The sequence below is a fragment of the Mirounga angustirostris genome, unplaced genomic scaffold (assembly GCF_029215605.1).
Source record: "Mirounga angustirostris isolate CCGP_5_RB_7025 unplaced genomic scaffold, mMirAng1.0.hap1 SCAF_16, whole genome shotgun sequence".
In the NCBI taxonomy this organism is placed as follows: Eukaryota; Metazoa; Chordata; class Mammalia; order Carnivora; family Phocidae; genus Mirounga; species Mirounga angustirostris.
Genome location: NW_026991724.1, coordinates 6,367,032 through 6,385,396, shown reverse-complemented (window position 1 = coordinate 6,385,396; position 18,365 = coordinate 6,367,032). Strand labels below are relative to the sequence as shown.

Sequence of the window (18,365 nt, the reverse complement as noted above, 5' to 3'; positions counted from 1 at the left end):
AATTAACTTTTGAATTGAAGGAAACAGTGAAAAGACTGAGATAAAGAATAATGGGGTATGAGATTTGGGATGGGGAATGGTGCAGGTTGGGTCCCCTGGGAAATGGACTCTGAGGCAGAGTTGAGCCTGCAAGGAATTTCCTAAGGAATGTTCTGGGATATGTGCTGTGGGAAGGGGAGAAGGAAGCAGGATGGTCAATCCCTTGGGATTTCTCCCTTCAGGTTGGACTGAAATGGCCAGGTCTTGGCTTGTGCTCTTGCATTGATCAATTATTGGATGTGGACCACATTTGGGAGGGTGGCTCTCTCTAGTTGAGACAATCCCTGTGGAGGAGCTGACTTCTGAAGGCTTTCTGCCGACAGCAGTCCCAGCATCTGGGGCGAGTCCTTCTGGAAGGGAATTGGGGTGGTACATCTCAGGAGCATCCACCACCAGAGGTAGGGGACATCTACTTTTTTTTTTTTTAAGATTTTTATTTCTTTATTTAAGAGAGGAAGGGCAGGGGTGGGCAGAGGGAGACAGAGAGAGACAGAGAGAAGCAGAATCTCGTGCTGAGCACGGAGCTCGACGCGGGGCTCAATCTCGTGACCCTGAGATCACAACCTGAGCTGAAACCGAGAGTCAGCCGCTTAACCAACTGAGACACCCAGGCACCCCGGGGACATCTACTTTAAACACAATAGTCAGGAACGTCTCTCTGAGGTGGTAACATTAAGCTGAGGCCTGGAGGATGAGAATGAGCCAACAAGGCCAAAAAACAAAACAAAACAAAACAAAACAAAACAAAACCAAAAAAACAAAAAAAAGAGAGAGAGAGCAAGCATGAGATAAAGAAGTATTGTATGTGTGAAGGTCCTGAGGTAGGAAAGAATTTAGTACGGATACATCTGACCTGAGCCACTAAGAATAATAAGTTAATATTCTTTTTCCTCCTTGAGGTACATCTTTTCTAGGTTCCCGATAACTAACTGCAGGTTTTTCTCAAGCTGCTGTGTGCTTCTAATGGTGTGCTGGAGAAGCAAGTGTTAAATATTGAGAAATTTGGGGAGCTGATTATTAAATCGTTGGCAGCTTAACAGTGGCTTAGCTCAGGTTGCCGTAACAAAATACCATACACCAGGCAGCTTATAAACAAGAGAAATATATTTCTCACAGTTCTGGTGCCAGCATGGTCAGGTTCAGGGAAGGGCTCTTTCCAGGGTGCTGGCGGCTGATTCTCCTCATATCCTGCCCACCCCCCCCCCCACACCCCTGGTAGAAGGAGAGCAGGCTAGCTCTATGACCTCTTCTGATAAGAGCACTAATCCCATTCACAAGGCTCCAACCTCATGACCTAATCACCTCTCAGAGGCCCCAGCTCCTAATGCCATCACATTGGGATTGGGGTTTTAAAATATGAATTTGGGGGACTATTATTGCTTCGAAGGCTTTTCAGGGGACACAACTAAGGAATATGTGATGTTTAGAGAGGGGAAAAAAAATCATGAATTTGTCCTGATACTTTCGATTTAAATTTAAAGGTTTTATTTATTTATTTGAGAGAGAGTGAGTGAGATCGAGAGAGAGAGAGAGAGAGAGAGAGAGCACAAGCAGGGGTGGGGGGAGGGGCAGAGGGAGAGGGAGAAGCAGGCTCCCCCCTGAGCAGGGAGCCTGATATGGGACTCGATCCCAGGACCCTGGGATCATGACCTGAGCTGAAGGCAGACGCTTCACGGACTGAACCACCCAGGTGCCCCTCAATCCAAATTTAAGATGACAAGACTTTTACTGAACTCCTTTGATGCTGAACATCTTGGTTCCTAATACTTTAACAATACTTCATTTGCTTTATTCTTGATATACATATGACAGTTCAAAATAATAAGAAATTACAATAATACTAATAATAAGGCTAACGAATGCAATTTAAAATTTTTGTCAGTCTTCACAGTTTTAGCTAACAAATGCAAAAGAAATGACAGAAGTAGAAAACTCCTTGTGTTTTGTTTTGTTTTGTTTTTATCTTGAATGAAATGTGAACAGAGGCAACAATCATTACTGTCATTAATGTAGCTAAGCCTTGTGTGAAAGGTCGATGGGGAACTTTGAATTATATGGTTGGGTTGACAACACCTGAATTCTCTGATCAATCATCATCATGAAAAGCGGGACAGGACTCATCCTTGCATCTGTTGGTGGTGCAACATGAGGCAGCCCAGCACCACCTACAAGGCAGTCCCGGGGGCAGTAAATGAACCTAAATCAAACACTAAGCCTCTAGATCTAACTTTCCCAGAAATACAGAGGACAGAGGAGCAAATTAACTGACAGCACAAGGAAGCGATTCGCCAAATTTAGGATGTGGGATATTCTAAAGGACAAACACCATGGTTTCTTCAATAAATAAATGGCACGGGAAAAGGGAAAAGAATTTTGTAGAATAGATGGGACTTAAGAGACACGAAAACCGAATGTGATGTGTGGAACTTGTTTGTACCTTGAATCAAGCCAACTTTAAAAAAACATTTTTTAAATAAACAGGGAAATTTGAATGCACCCTGGGTATTAGATGACATTAAAGAAGAACTGTTCATTTCAGCAGGCTTACAACGGCCATAGAGTTGGGTTTGAAAAATCCATGTCTCTTCTTGGTGTATACTGATGTATTTACAGGTGTATGGATAACATGATATGAAGGTTGGGGATTTGCTTTAAAATTCAGGAAAAAGAGAGAAAGTGTGTGGGGAGGAAATAGATAAAAACAAAATATTGACAATTCTTGCTGATGGAAGTCCATTATACACAGCCCATTATACAATTCTCTATTTTTTTTGGTAGGCAATAGTTTTTAGAAAATTAAAATGGCAAGGAATGGTAAAAGTATACGCACTCCAGGCAGAAAGTCCAATGTCATCAAAGATGTGGGTAAGGAAGCACAAAGGACATTCCAGGTATGGTTCTGTGTGACATTCTGTGTGCACATGGAAGGATAGGAGGAGATAAACTTGGAAATGTAGACTAGAATCAGATCATGCAGTCTTGGATGCTGGACTTAAGAACTTGATTTTTATCCCACGGTCGGTGGAAATGTCTGAGGCTGTGAAGCAGAGGAAAGGTAAGCTCAGGGACAGAAGTGGGCACTGTGGGCCAGAGAGATGGCAGGTGGGGCTAACATGCTGGGGAGGAGGAGCTGTGAGTCCAGGAAACGCATACAGAGCAAGGTGATGAAAAAGGTGAGGGTACCTGACACCTCCATTTAATCTGCTGAGCGTTTTGTCATTTGGCAAATATTTACTGAGCAATTACAGCATGCCCAGCACTGTTTTAGGCACAGGGGATAGAACAGTGAACTAGATAGCACAAGAGAGTCCCTGCCTGATGGAGGTGACCTCGTTCCTTCTCTTTCCTGCCTGTATTCTTCTCTGATGGAGTGTTTACTAAAGAAGGGACTTGGAGCTCTCTGTAAATATAAGCTATGGCCCACAGTTCCTAGAACTTTCTACGCATAATGTTTATCACTCTGTATTGTAACGATTTACCTAATGTCTGTCTTCCTCCTAGGTCAGCGTATTCCAGCCTCGGCGCTATGCCATTTGGGGCCAGATGATTCTTTGTGGTGGGGACCGCCCTGTGCGCCCTAGTATGTTGGGCAATATCCCTAGTATCTACCCACTGGATGCCAATAACACCTTCAGAGTTCTGACAAACAAAAATGCCTCCAAATATTGCCCAATATCCAGGGGAGCAAAGTCACCACCGGTTGAGGTCCCTGCCTCAGGTCAGTGTTTCTCAACCCTGACTGCACACTAGAATCATCTGGGAGCTTTAGAAACTGTTGCCAGTTCTTCGCCCCATCCCAGACTAACTAAACAACACTGTCTGTGCATGGGGCCTGGGTACTGACATTTTTGTAGAGTGTCCCAGAGATTCTAGTGGGACTCAGGATTGAGAAGCTCTGTCTCCTAGGCAGTAAGCTCCATGAATGTGGGGAGATGTCTCTTTTTTATGGTGGTGTCCCTAGGACCTAACACAGTGATCTCTGAATGAATGATGCATGTGCAAATGAATAAATGTGTAGAGACAGGAAGACATGTCAAATCTTAAAAGTGGCATTTGGGGAAAGCCAGCAGCGTACCACCTTTTTTTATGGTCATGGATACCAACTATTGGATAGTCTCTTCCTATTTTCTTTCTTCGTGAGAAGGTGGGCATGAAGTAGGGATTAAAAAAAAGGACTCTCCAAACCTCTGCAAAGACACCCTTAGAGGAAAAGGGACTGAGAAGTCTTGGCTGAGGCCCTTAGTACTGCCAACAGGGAGTTTTCCCACCCTAATCTGGATATTTAAGTTACCTCTTTCTAATGGCTTCTGGTCTTGGCCAAGGATTTCTGAAATTCTGATCACATCATCCCCATCAGCATCAGTTTCAGGGATGTCAGTATCGAGAGTCATGTCTATTGTTTCTTAACTGGTATAATCTCAACAGATGTAGTGTGAAATTTTGGACAATTATGATGTCATCTTCTGCCACACCTGAGAAAGTATATCCCCAACTTGGTAGCAATCTGAGGGCGTTTTGGAGCTGAGTTGACCTGGCTTTTTTTTTTGTCATGAGATGCAGAAAAGGAGGTATGGAGACAGTTGTCAACATCTTAGGATGGAAGGCAAGGAGGTGAGGATCGAGAGAGAAGGCATTGGTGTTGGGTAACTGCAAGGAGAGGGATGCCAGTTAGGAGAACAAGTAATTCCAGAAGGTGAAGCAACTGGGGATGGACTGGGGGTGGCAGCAGGTAAAGTTCAGGAGAGGCATCAGGACTGGACTGTAGTCTGGGAATACAACCTCTTGTTCAAACCCAGCACAGTTACTTTGATTGGTTGCTTATTTTGCAGCCATGCTAGGAGCTGTTCCCTCCTGCACCACTGAGAACAAATCATGGCATTTTCCTTTCTGGAAGAGCAGCTGTCAGAAGTTGTGCTGTTGCACGATGATGAAGGGAGCTGACACCAGTGATGGGGACCCTTCTCTAGCAGATAGCTCTCATCATTGGTGTCCCCACTTTGTGCATCCCCCCCACCACCCTGCCCAAGGTGCTCAAGGAGACAAGGACTCATAGCAGTTAAAGAACATAGCTTTAGAAAGAGCAAATCTGGGTTCAAGAGACAATTCTGGGGGTGCCTGGGTGACTCAGTTGGTTGGGTGTCTGCCTTTGGCTCAGGTCATGATCCCAGAGTCCCGGGATCGAGCCCCATGTTGGATTCCCTGCTCAGAGGGGAGTCTGCTTCTCCCTCTCCCCTCCACTTGTGCTCTCTCTCTCGCTCTCGCTCAATCTCTCTCTCAAATAAATAAATAAAATATAAAAAGAAAGAAAGAAAGACAATTCTGGCATATCCCAGCTGTGTAACCAAAATTTTTGGCATCTCAGTTGCCTACCGTAAGATAGGAATAACAATAGCGTTCATTCATAAAGGTTATGTTCCAGGAAAAATGCATTTACTTCCATTAAAAAATGGTCTTTCCCCAGGGCCTCACCACCCAACAGTTATTACCCTTTGAGAATTCAACGGGCAAAGGAGATGAGTGTTGAAGGTATAACTGTCAAGTATTTGCTCTTCTTGGACTTGAAGCTGAGCCTTAAATGGCCCTCAGGGAAGTCTTAAGTGCACTAGAGTCTTACTTTATTTATCTACCATTTTATCATACCCTGATCTATTTTATAGAGAACAGGCAGTGTCAACATGAGAGTGGCAATCTGATGGATTGCTTAAGTCTGAAACAAGGGAGAAGAAACTGCTTTCCTCCTTAGTTTTCTGCAGGTTCCAAGATAAACAGCTCTGAGCCCAGACAACCTTTGTAAGTGGGACAAAGGATATCAGGGGTCTTGGGACCAAAAGGCTACAGGAGTGGGGGTGGTATCATTAGTGAGGAATGCTTGCAGTGGCCCTGTGCCTACCATGGAGCCCTGCTCTGAGAGTCTGGCCTCTGGAAGAGAGCAGCCATCGGGATCCTCAGCTTCAACTCATGGGCTCCTTGTTGAAAGGCAAGACTGGAGTTGGCCCATCTTCTGGGTAATCAAGAGAAACCACTGACCTGGATTCCCAGGTGAAATCACCTGATTCTAAGTATGAGTGAAGATTTCTACAAGATACCCTGTGCAAACAAAACGCATATTCGGACCATGTCTTCTTATCAACACAAAGCAGGGTTTCAGTTTCTGTTTGTGCCTTCCACTAGGAGAAGTAACATTCCACTCTGAGAAAACATCCCAGATGTTTATATCCTGAACGCTGCCTAGGTTCCAACCTAACTCTGCCATGTCTCCGGTGAATGACTTAACCCTTTTGTGTCTCAGTTTCCTGCTCTGTAATTGGCTACAGAGAAAGGACCTCCCTTTCAGAGTGGTGGGGAGGATGTAACGAGTTAGTATGGGGAAGGCTGGCTGGAACTTGGTAGACACGGAAGGCCCCAGCCTTGACTTTGGGTTTCCAGAGTACACAAGGGTTATCCTGTCTCAACAGGGAGCGGCTCCCCAGCCATATACTTTTCCAAGGCCCTCTGATACCTGCACAGGCCTATGCCCTTAATAAACCAGGGCGGGCACCTGGGTGGCTCAGATGGTTAAGCGTCTGCCTTCGGCTCAGGTCATGATCCCGGGGTCCTGGGATCGAGTCCCGCATCGGGCTCCCTGCTCAGCGGGGAGCCTGTTTCTCCCTCTGCTTTTCTCTCTCTGTCTCTTATGAATAAATAAATAAAATCTTAAAAAAAAATTTAATAAACCAGGGCTAAGACAGCCTGATCTTTAACACTGTAAATCACAGAGGATGTCCAGGTTAGAGTCACGCTACTGATAACAGCCACTTACAGCATGGTGGGTCTTACGTAAGACATCCTCTGCGTGTTACCTCCCAACATCAGCCTGGGAGAGAGGTACTGTCACAACCTCACTTCCATGGAAGCTCCACACAACTCCATGGAACATTCCCCAAAGCTCATACCTGGAAGAGGCAGATTCAGGCAGCCTGGGTCTTTTTTTTTTTTTATTCTTATGTTAATCCCCATACATTACATCATTAGTTTTAGATGTAGTGTTCCATGATTCATTGTTTGTGCATAACACCCAGTGCTCCATGCAGAATGTGCCCTCCTCAATACCCACCACCAGGCCCACCACCACCTCCTCAATACCCACCCCCCTCCCCTCTAGAACCCTCAGTTTGTTTTTCAGAGTCCATTGTCTCTCATGGTTCGTCTACCCCTCAGATTTCCCCTGCTTCATTCTTCCCCTCCTGCTACCTTCTTCTTATTCTAATTCTTTTTTTTTTTCTTAACATATATTGCATTATTTGTTTCAGAGGTACAGATCTGAGATTCAACAGTCTTGCACAATTCACAGCGCTTACCAGAGCACATACCCTCCCCAGTGTCTATCACCCACTCACCCCATCCCTCCCACCCCACCCCCCACTCCAGCAACCCTCAGTTTGTTTCCCAGGCAGCCTGGGTCTTAACCGAGATGTTTAGTTGATTCTCACTAGACACAAATTCCCCATCTACCAATTTGTGAGTGTACAGGCCTGAAAATCAGGAAGGGTGATAGTTTTATTTAAAAAAAAAAATCTCTAAAATAATTACTTGGAACAGACACCGCTAAGCACATCACAAATATTAACTGATAGAGGTACCATTATTAAGCCCATTTTATAGATGAGGAAACGGAGTTCACAGAGAGGCTAAATAAACAGACGAGGGTTGCACAGGTAGGGATGGTGGGACCCAGGCTTACCCCCAGGCTTCTATGCTACGCTTCCTAAGGACAAGCAGATGGCCTCCTATGAACTTTGGCTTTATTAATGCACCATTAAATAAAAACAAATACAGATTTAGTAAGGAGAGACTTTATTTGAAAGGGTTATTGTGGGGGGACAGGATTGTTGCAGTATGGGGAACACTGTGACCATAGGTCTGCAAGTATCCCAAGAGTTAGGCGAAAAAAGAACATTGCTTTCATGGGAGTAAACGTGTCCCCACAGAACCAGGTGAGGGGAATTGGGATGGACAGGAGTGACATGCCCAGACAGAAGAGGAGAGAATGTTTCCCCCTGAGACCAGCTTGTTCTCAGGAGGGGCTGTGTGCTGGCTCAGGCTGAGGGTTGGCCAGGACTTGGGGAAAGGAGAGGATCTGTACCAAAGTTTAGCTAACAAGTATTTTGTTTCAATGATTCATTGGCAATTGGCAGTTTGGCTAATCATTTATGAAGCATTGAATGGAAGTTTGGAGGGCTTGGGTCTGTGGCCTTACCATTGGTAAACGAGGGGGACATCTATGACTCTTATCTAAGTCACATGGGGAAGGTGACTTGTTTGCATTAAGTTGTTTCCGAAAACACAAAGAATAGGGACATTTCTGTTTGCTGTTTTCCAGGATCGCAGGGCCTGGCAGAGATCAACGTGTCATCACTCGGTTTGCATCCAGTACAGACACACCTCCTTTTAGGGCACTTTGCTTTAGTGTGCTTTGCAGATAATGTGATTTTTACAAATTGAAGGTTTGTGGCAATCCTGCATCGAGCAAGTCTACTGACGCCATTTTTCCAACAGCATCTGCTCATTTCATGTCTGTATGTCCCATTTTGGTAATTCTCACAATATTTCAAACTTTTTCATTACGATTTTATTTGTTATGGTGATCTGTGATCAGTGGTCTTTGATGTTACTGTTGTAATTGTTTTGGGGTGCCATGAAGTGTGCTCATAAAAGATGGTGAACTTAACTGATAAAGGGTGTGTGTGTCTTGCCTCCTCCATTAAATGTCTGTTCCCAGATCTCTCCCCCTATCCTTGGGCTTCCCTGTTCCCTGAGACTCAGCAGCATCAAAATTAGACCAGTTAGTAATCCTACAATGGCCTCAAAGTGTTCAAGTGAAAGACAGAGTCCCCCATCTCTCACTCTAAGTCAAAAGCTAGAAGTGATCAAGCTCAGTGAGAAAGGCATGTTGAAAGCCGAGATAGGCTGGAGCCAGGCCTCTTGTACCAGTTAGCCAAGTTGTGAATGCAAAGGGAAAGTTCTTGAAGGAAATTAAAAGTGCTACTCCAGTGAACACGCAAATGTTAAGAAAGTAAAACAGCCTTATTGCTGATATGGAGAAAGTTTCAGGGATCTGGATAGAAGATCAAACCAGCCACAACACTCCCTTAAGCCAAAGCCTAATCCAGAGCAAAGTCCTAACTCTCTTCAATTCTGTGAAGGCTGAGAGGTGGGGAAGCTGCAGAAGAAAAGTCTGAAGCTAGCAGGGGTTGGTTCAGGAGGTGTAAGGAAAGAAGCCGTCTTTACAACTAAAAGTGCATGGCAAAGCAGCAAGTGCTGATGTAGAAGCTGCAGCAAGTTCTTCAGAGATCGAGCTGAGACCAGGAAGGCAGCTGCACTGACCAACAGATTTTCGCTCAACAGAAGGACTGTCATAGCTGGGGAGGAGAAGTCAATGCCTGGCTTCAAAGCTGCAAAGAACAGGCTGACTCTCTTATTAGGGGCTAATGCAGCTGGTGACTTGAAGTCGAAGCAAGTGCTCATTTACCATTCTGAAAGTCCTTGAGCCCTTCAGAATTATACTACATCTGCCCTGTCTGTGATCTATAAATGGGACAAAAAAGCATGGATGATAGCACATCCATTTACAACATGGTTTACTGAATACTTTAAGCCCACTGTTGAGACTGGCTGCTCAGGAAAAAAAAGTTCCTTTCAAAATATCACTGCTCATTGACAGTGCACCTGGTCACCCAAGAGCTCTGGTGGAGATGGACAAGGACATTAACGTTGTTTTCATGCCTGCTAACACAACATCCATTCTGCAGCCCATGGATCAAGAAATAATTTTGACTTCCATGTCTTATTATTTAAGAAACACATTTTGTAAGGCTAAAGATGCCATATGTAGTGATTCCTCTGATGGATCTGGGCAAAGTCAATTGAAAACCTTCTAGAAAGGATTCACCATTCTGGATGCCATTCAGAACATTCATGTTTCATGGGAAGAGGTCAAAATATTAACGGGAGTTTGGAAGAAGTTGATTACAACCCTTATGCATGACTTTGAGGGGTTCAAGACTTCAGGGGAGAAAGTCACTGCAGATGTGGTGGAAAGAGCAGAAGAACCAGAATCAGAAGTGGAGACTGAAGATGGAACCGCATTGCTGTAATCTCACGATAAAACTCTCAGTGGGTGAGGAGTTGCTTCTCATGCATGAGCGAATGAAGTGGTTTCTTGTGAAAGTGGTTTCTACTCTTGGTGAAGATGTTTTGAAGATTGTTGAAACGACAACCGAGGATTTAGAATAGTACATAAACTGAGTTGATAAAGCAGCAGCAGGGTTGGAGAGGACTGACTCCAATTTTGAAAGAAGTTCTACTGTGGGTAAAAGGCTATTAAATAACATCACGTGAAACAGAGAAGTTGTTCGCAAGAGGAAGAGTCAATTGATGTGGCAAGCTTTATTGTTATCTTATTTTAAGAAATTGCCTCAGCAACCACCATCCCGCTTGGTCAGCAGCCAACAGCTTCGAGGCAAAACCCTCCACCAGCAAAAAGATTATGACTTGCTGAAAGCCCAGATGATGGTTATCATTCTTTATCAATAAAGTATTTTTTAAATGGATTAATTTATTTTAAGCAGTCTCCACACCCAGCGTGGGGATTGAACTCACAACCCTGAGATCAAGGATCGCATGCTCTATTGACTGAACCAGCCAGGCGCCCCCGTTAAGTTATTTTTGAATTAAGCCATGTACATTGGTTTTTTTTTTTTTTTAGACATAACGCTTTTGTACATTTAATAGACTACAGTATAATATAAACATCACTTTTCTATGCACTGGGAAGTCAAAACATTCATTTGACTTGCTTTATTGTGGTGGTCTAAGACTGTACCAGCAGGATCTCTGAGGTTTGCCCATATCTACTATCTGCCAGGATCTTCCTAGGACCTTTCTCCAGAGAGAGTTAAGGCCGAGGTTCACGAAGCTGGTCAAAGGCACTACCTTCAAAAATATCTTCCAGACTGTTCTCTGCTCAGAGAACATGGGGTCAGGATCAATGTGTCTCCTTCTTCTCTCACTTAGCGTAAAGTTTTCAAGATTCACCACTGCTGTAGTGTGTATCACAACTTTACTCCCTCCTATGTCTGAATAATATTTTACTGTATGGATACACCACATTTTTTTATCCAGTCATCAACTGATAGACATTAGGGTGGACAACAGATTCTCACCTTCCTCTGTACATACCCTGGCTGACTTTGCTGCATGGAACCGAGGGCCACAGCCTTCATCTCTGCACAGCAGAATGATTCTCTGTGCAGAGAGGGAACGTGCTGGCACCTGATAGGACACAAACCTGTCAGGGGAACTGGAAGCTTTAAAATTCATGGCCCCAATATGTCCAGCTGTGCAAACAGGAAGCAGAAACACAGGGTGTGGTGCTTTACAAGTGGGAGGGGCCCTCCATGAACACCTGGCCTCACCCAGTGGAGCATGTATAACCCAGCTCTAGATCCACTCTTCACTCCAATCTGGTTCTAAGTTAGTTATTTTTAGATTAATCATACCCTTCCTTGCTGGGACACAAGAGGACCATTCTGGAGCTGGCTTCCCCATACCTCCCCTCTCTACTTATACAGATAAAGGAGAAGGTGGCTGGTCCAGGATGATGACGAGGCATGGACTTGGGTTTAGACATGGACATACAAGGAGGAAGGGGATGGAGCAAAAGTTAAATGCAATCAGCATTATTTATAGTAGCCAAAACATGGAAGCAACCCAAGTGTCCATTGATAAATGGATGGAAAAAGAAGATGTGGTACACACACACACAAACTCACACACACACCACATGTACATGCTGGAATATTCTGCAGCCATAAAAAAGAGTGAGAGCTTGCCATTTGCAACAACACGGATGGACCTAGAGGGTATTCTGCAAAGTGAAATGAGTCAGACAAAGACAAATACCATATGAGTTTACTTATATGTGGAATTTACAAAAAAACCCACAAACAAACAAATAAACAAAAAACCAGAAACAGACCCAGAGAACAAAGTGGCAGCTGGGGGCTGGGCAAAATGGGGGAAAGGGAGTGGGAGGTAGAGGCTTCCAGTTATGCAATGAATAAGTCACGGGGATGAAAGGGACAGCATAGGGAATACAGTTGGTGGTATTGTGAGAGCGCTGTGTGGGGACAGATGGTGGCTACAATTGCGGAGAACACAGCAGAATGTAAAGAGCTGTGGAATCACTATGTTGTACACCTGAAACCAAGGTAACATTGTGTCAACTCTAACTTTTAAAAAGTAAAATGCAATCAATTATGGCAACTCGATGCCTTCATTCCATAATAGGGGTGCCTGAGGAGCAGGAGTGCCCACTCTTTATTTATTTATTTATTTATTATTTTTATGTTAATCCCCATACATTACATCATTAGTTTTAGATGAAGTGTTCCATGATTCATTGTTTGTGCATAACACCCAGTGCTCCATGCAGAATGTGCCCTCCTCAATACCCATCACCAGGCTAACCCATCCTCCCACCCCCCTCCCCTCTAGAACCCTCAGTTTGTTTTTCAGAGTCCATCATCGCAGGAGTGCCCACTCTTAAGTGCAGGTGGCTATGAGCCACCATCTTTCATAACCTAGAAGGAACTGGGAAGCCTCTTGTTGTTGACTTGTGTCCACTCTGAAGCAGGACCCAACATTTTGTTAGATTTCTAAAACCCCAAACCAACTGCAAAATATTAATTTGCAATGAGTGACTCACTGAAGATTTTATGGAGTGATGGAGGTTACATCAAATATGACACAATGGAGATTAATAGAAAAATCTCCAGTAGATGTCTTAGTTCTCCCTCCTCAGTTCTTTAACCACCAACCACTCCTAGACCATCCCTTCATCAGCAATTCTCCTCCTACTTAGGCCTCCATTCCAAATTCTACCTTGCTTTTCTTCTTTTTATACAGAGAAATGTGTCTGTTTCAGCTTCTCTGCCCATTTTCCCACTTAGCAGATAAAGAAAGGTCCTCAAGTCCCACTCACTCCAGAAAACATGGAGAATCATACATAGTACGCAGTGTTTTCTTTATTAAGTAATTTCTCCTGCCACTTGGGTTTGAACCCACTCTGTATTGCCTTAACCATTTGCAGGTGGCGATTCCGGATTTGGCCATGCTCTGTCTAAATATCTGGATGAGCTTGGCTTCACGGTATTTGTGGGAGTTCTGGATGAAACAGGATCAGGAGCAGAGGAATTGCGAAGAACCTGCTCCGAGCGCCTCTCTGTGCTCCAGATGGACATCACCGACCCACAGCAGATAAAAGACGCCCACAGAAAAGTGGTGGAAAAGTTGCAGAACAGAGGTACTGTCTTCATCTGTCCGTGTCCTCAATTGCCCCCCACCTCCTCACAAATGACCAACACTGGTTCCTACTGCCCTCTAGTCCATCTGGCTGCTGACCACACCTTGAGGACACCTGTACCAGCCACCTGTCACCTGTTCAACCGACCCCCTGACATGGGCCTCTGGCAGACACAAAGATGGTATGAGTAAGTCAGGAATGGCCCGTCCTCACAGAACTTGAAGAATTACTTAACCCATTCGTCCAACATTGGCTTGATTGCTCTTCCATTACTTACCTTCATGCCCCCATTGCTTTCCTCCTACTAATATTAACATGGATCATATTTAAAAAAAAAAAGTATAACAATCACTTTCTTCCTTTAGCCACAGCCCTTTTTCTTCCCTTTCCTTTGTGGTCCAGCTCTTTGGAACCCTACTGCCCTGTTTTTACTTCTTCACCTTCAATCCCGCGTTGGCTAACTGGTCTGGCCGAGCTAATAAATATCATCCTGAACACCAAGCTCTTTACCTCTCAGCAGTATTTCAATGTGTTCATTACCTTCCCTTGTCTTAACTTCGGGGTCTCCAGCCCCCGCCCCACACTGCCTCCCTAGTTCTCTGATCATTTTTCTGCTTCTCCTGCATGAACCCCTTCCTCCATTCCTCCCATAGATGTGAATGTTTCCAAGGGGCTCCATCCCCAAACTTCCCACTCCACATTATCTGGGCTGAGCTGTTCTCTGTCTGTGCTAGGGACTCTCAACCCAGCTGCACATTAGAATCACCCGGGGAATGTCTGAAAATACCCGTGCTTGGGCCCAAGATGGCCTACCTAACTTGGAGGACCCAGCCGAAAATTCTGTGGGGCCCCTTGTTTAAAAAAATGATTAAGACTTGAAGATGATGCTAACAGAGAATTAAAACAAGCATGAGACCTTTCAGAAGCACAGGACCCTCTGTGGCTGCACAGGCGGTGCACCCATGATGCCCACCCAGCCTGAGCACCGTCCTGCAAACAATTAAATCAGTGTCTACATGGAAGGACTCAGCTGATCCTGCAATAAGGGGGCTGCTACTGTTGCTCTCCTTTTGCTAGGAATGTCAGCTGTAAAGAAGATCCTATTTGGGGGCCCAGGTCTCAGTATATTTGAGAGCTCCTTAGGTGATGCCAGTCTTCTGCCAGAGTTGAGAAACAGTGAGATGTATGCCAGTCGCTTCCAGATCTATATTACTAATTAGCCCTCTTCTCAACATCTGGACTTCTATGCATATAAAATTGTCTGCCCCGCATCCCACCTGGTCAGGTTTGTCAAAACCTGACTTCATTATCTTTTCCCCGGTTGCCGGTCTGCAAATGAGCTTCACCCTGCTCCAACCCTGGAACTGCCATCTAGTCTGTCATCCAAGCCAGCAGCCTGGGGGTCACTGAGACCTGCAGCTTACCCTCAGTCCCTGAATCCTGTTGGTCCCGAGTCCTTCAGTTCTATCTCCTAGATCTTTATCATCCCAGTCCCTTTCTGTCATCACCAGGCTGCTATGGCTTAGTGCAGGCCCTCACCTTCCACCGGGGCCCCTCAATGGCTTTACTTTCCCATTACTTTCCAAACGGACAGCAATCTTTACAATGTGCACTTTACAATGTCACCCATCTCCTAAAAACCCTTGGACATACAGAGCCTCCATGTCTGTGTTCCTCCCATGAGCCAGTCTATGGTAGACGTTTTGCTTTGTCTCATTGAATGGTTCAGTGGTTCTCTATCCACCACCAAATTAAATCTAAACATCTTCACAAGGATTTGAGGGCTTTCAGGATAATAGCCCTGGACAAACCCTTAATTTGCAATACCTGATGGCCTACTCAGTAAATTCTGATTGGTTTCCAAAATAGAATGTGCTAAATGTTACACATCTTTGCACATTCAGCTTCCTCTTACCCAAATTTCACTCTTGCCTCTATTCCCTTTTTCTAAGACTCTTGACTTTGTCCAACTGCAGATTCTACTCCCACAGGAGACCTGGCTCAAACATAACATCTCTTGCATGACCTTCCACGTGATCCAGGTTACATTATTCACTTCCTCTTCTGGACACTCACTTGTTATGTCCTGCACACACTTGTATTACTGCATTATTATAAATATCTGTCCATCTCCCATTCCTCACCGCTAGGTTTCTTAAGAACCAGATCCATGTTTCCATAAGGATTCTTTCAGATGCCAGTGGCATGGCCCTATTCGAAATTGCTAATGTACAAAGGAATGTATATGCTTAATTGAAAAGACCTGTTGGCTTCAGGCATGTCTGGATCCTAAAGCAATGTCATCAGGGTTCAGTCTCTGTTTCTTTTCTTTTCTTTTTTAAGATTTTATTTATTTGAGAGAGAGACAGAGAGTGCGCACTCAAGAGAGAGCACAGCTGGGGGGAGGGGCAAAGGGAGAAGGAAAAGCAGGCTTCCCGCTGAGCAGGGAGCCTGATTGGATTCTGGGCTCCATCCCAGGATGCCGGGATCGTGACCTGAGCCGAAGGCAGACGCTTAACGACTGAGCCACCCAGGCGTCCCTAATTAATATTATTTTTAAACTTAATAAGTTCCCACAGGTATAATGAGCTTATTGGCCAGCTTAAAATTCTTTTTTTTAAAAGATTTTATTTATTTATTTGACGGAGAGAGACACAGCGAGAGAGCGAACACAAGCAGGAGCAGTGGGAGAGGGAGAAGCAGGCTTCCCGCCGAGCAGGGTGCCCGATGCGGGACTCGATCCCGGGACTCCCAGGATCATGACCTGAGCCGAAGGCAGTCGCTTAACCAACTGAGCCACCCAGGCGCCCCACCTGGGGAATTTTTAAATTCCATGTCAAGGTCCCTTCTCTCTCCTACTCCAGAATTTCTGATCTAATTGGCTGGGATGTGGCTGGGCATTGGGGGGTGGGGGTGGGGCGTTAAAAAGCCCCCCAGGTGATTCTAACATGCAGTTAAGGTTGAAAACCACTACTTGTGGATGTGGTCCAGACCTGCAGCATCAACATCACCTGGGAACCCGGTAGAAATGTAGATTCTCAGGTCCCATCCCAGACACCCTAAATGAGATTCTCTGGAGGTGGGACCCAGCAATCTGTTTGAACAAGCCTTCTTGGTGATTCTGATGCAATCAACAGGATTAGGCTGGTTGGGGAAGGGACTAGGGCTCAGGGACTCTGCAGTCTTCTTAGTTCTTGGCACCTCTCTAGTTTTCTTGTTTCCCTGAATTAGGGGATCTCTTCTAGCCTAGGGATAAGGCTCGTATATCATCCTGCCTGGTCCTCAAGATATTAGACTGTCTCTACACAGTCCTTTGAGGGAGAAACATGGTATAGACTTTTATTACTCTCCCCCTTGCTGTGTCCTCTGTCCCCAGATACTGCAAATATCTAGCTATATCTAGAGAAGTGCTTTAAGGAAGAGAAAATACCTCCAAAAACCCATCGCTTACTATTTCAAATTTACTCTCCACACAACCCCCCAGAGTAGGTAGTTTTGGTGTTCAAGGAGATTAAGGTCCAAGGGTTTGAGTCGTCTGCCTAGATCCTAAATCTCAAAGGGGCCCTTTACACTCCAGAGCTTCAAGTGTTAAAAATCCTCCTGCTCTTCAGCATCACTGGACATCAAAGCCATTCCTTTCTGTCCTCAGGACTGTGGGCTGTGGTCAACAATGCTGGGATCATCGGCTTACCAGCCGACGGGGAGCTCATTCCCATGACTGAGTACAAAAAATGCATGGCTGTGAACTTCTTCGGGGCTGTGGAGGTCACGAAGGCATTTTTGCCTCTTCTTAGGAAATCCAAGGGCAGGCTGGTGAACATCAGCAGCATGGCAGGTGAGTTGGCCTTTTCCCTCAAGGTTGTGCGATGCGTGTTGTGCAAGACCTGGCTTGTTACATTCTTTGTGCGCCAAACGAGAAAGCAGGACATGCTCCTGCAGGGCTGGGTCAAGATTAGTCAAATTCTATGTTTACCATTGATCTTAATACAATAAAACCTTGCCTTTCAAATCCTTTCATGTATAAACTATTACCTCTCAACTCATCTATTCATTACCGGGGATTTGGGGTTTTATATATCTTCATAGCACATAAGCTTCCTGGATTTGGACAGGAAATCCCACACAGAGTTACTGGTAATCCGTTTTCAACCCTCTTTGAATTGGGCACACTCTGTTCCCTGTGAGATGAGTAGGCAAGTGTCTCCACTGTTGGCATAGCCGGAGCTCACGTCTTGGTTGGCTGCCCACTGGAGCTTTCCCTAAGATCCTTCCCATCATTTTACAATCTCAAGGCAGTTGGGTCAGATGTGACATTTGATGACTCATCTTTTTCCATCTCGAAGAACAGAGAATCAGCAACTTGAGTCCAGGGTTTAACAACCTCCCTTCCATCAACAATGCTCATGTATGCCATAACACATCCTTTCTTCTGGGACAGGTTTTATTTTCCAACTGGGGTTCCTTAGATCCTGACTCGGCTTTGGGAATGTCCTTGGAGTTGTCTTTCAGGACACCACATGGGTGAAGGGGAAGCCAAGGGGGCGGGGGCTTGGACTCCAGGATCCTGCGTTTGAATAGAGGAACACTGCTCGTCTCTGTTTGATCAGTTGGTTCCAAAGAATATTTTCTTTTTTTAATGAGGCATCCAGTAGTTATTTTATTTTGTTTCATTGTTTTTTGAGGGGATGTTCTTTGTATTAACTAGGCAATTATCGTTGTCCATCATACTCCCTTTCCTGGCTTTCACTCAACTTCCTTGAACTTAGCTACTATGTGAGTGTGTGTTACTAAGTTGTTGGTTGGCCTGAGGAGGAAAGAAGCAAGGAAGGAAGGAAAAGAGGGAGGGAGGAGGAGAAAGAGAATGGGGAGAGAGAAGTCTAAGGTGGTTAAGAGCAATGAGTATTGTGTATATATATATATATATATATATTTTAAAGATTTTATTTATTTATTTGACAGAGAAAGACACAGTGAGAGAGGGAAC

The 18,365-nt window shown here is 44.8% G+C and overlaps 1 protein-coding gene across 1 annotated transcript in view; it reads left to right on the top strand.

Annotated features, from left to right (window-relative positions):
- HSD17B2 (hydroxysteroid 17-beta dehydrogenase 2) overlaps positions 1-18,365 on the top strand; it is a 76,844-nt gene that overhangs the window by 27,421 nt on the left and 31,058 nt on the right. Inside the window, exons 2-3 of the mRNA XM_045890297.2 lie at positions 13,169-13,381; positions 17,031-17,216. Of these exons, the coding sequence (XP_045746253.1) occupies positions 13,169-13,381; positions 17,031-17,216 (399 nt within the window). The remainder of the gene's footprint in view (positions 1-13,168; positions 13,382-17,030; positions 17,217-18,365) is intronic.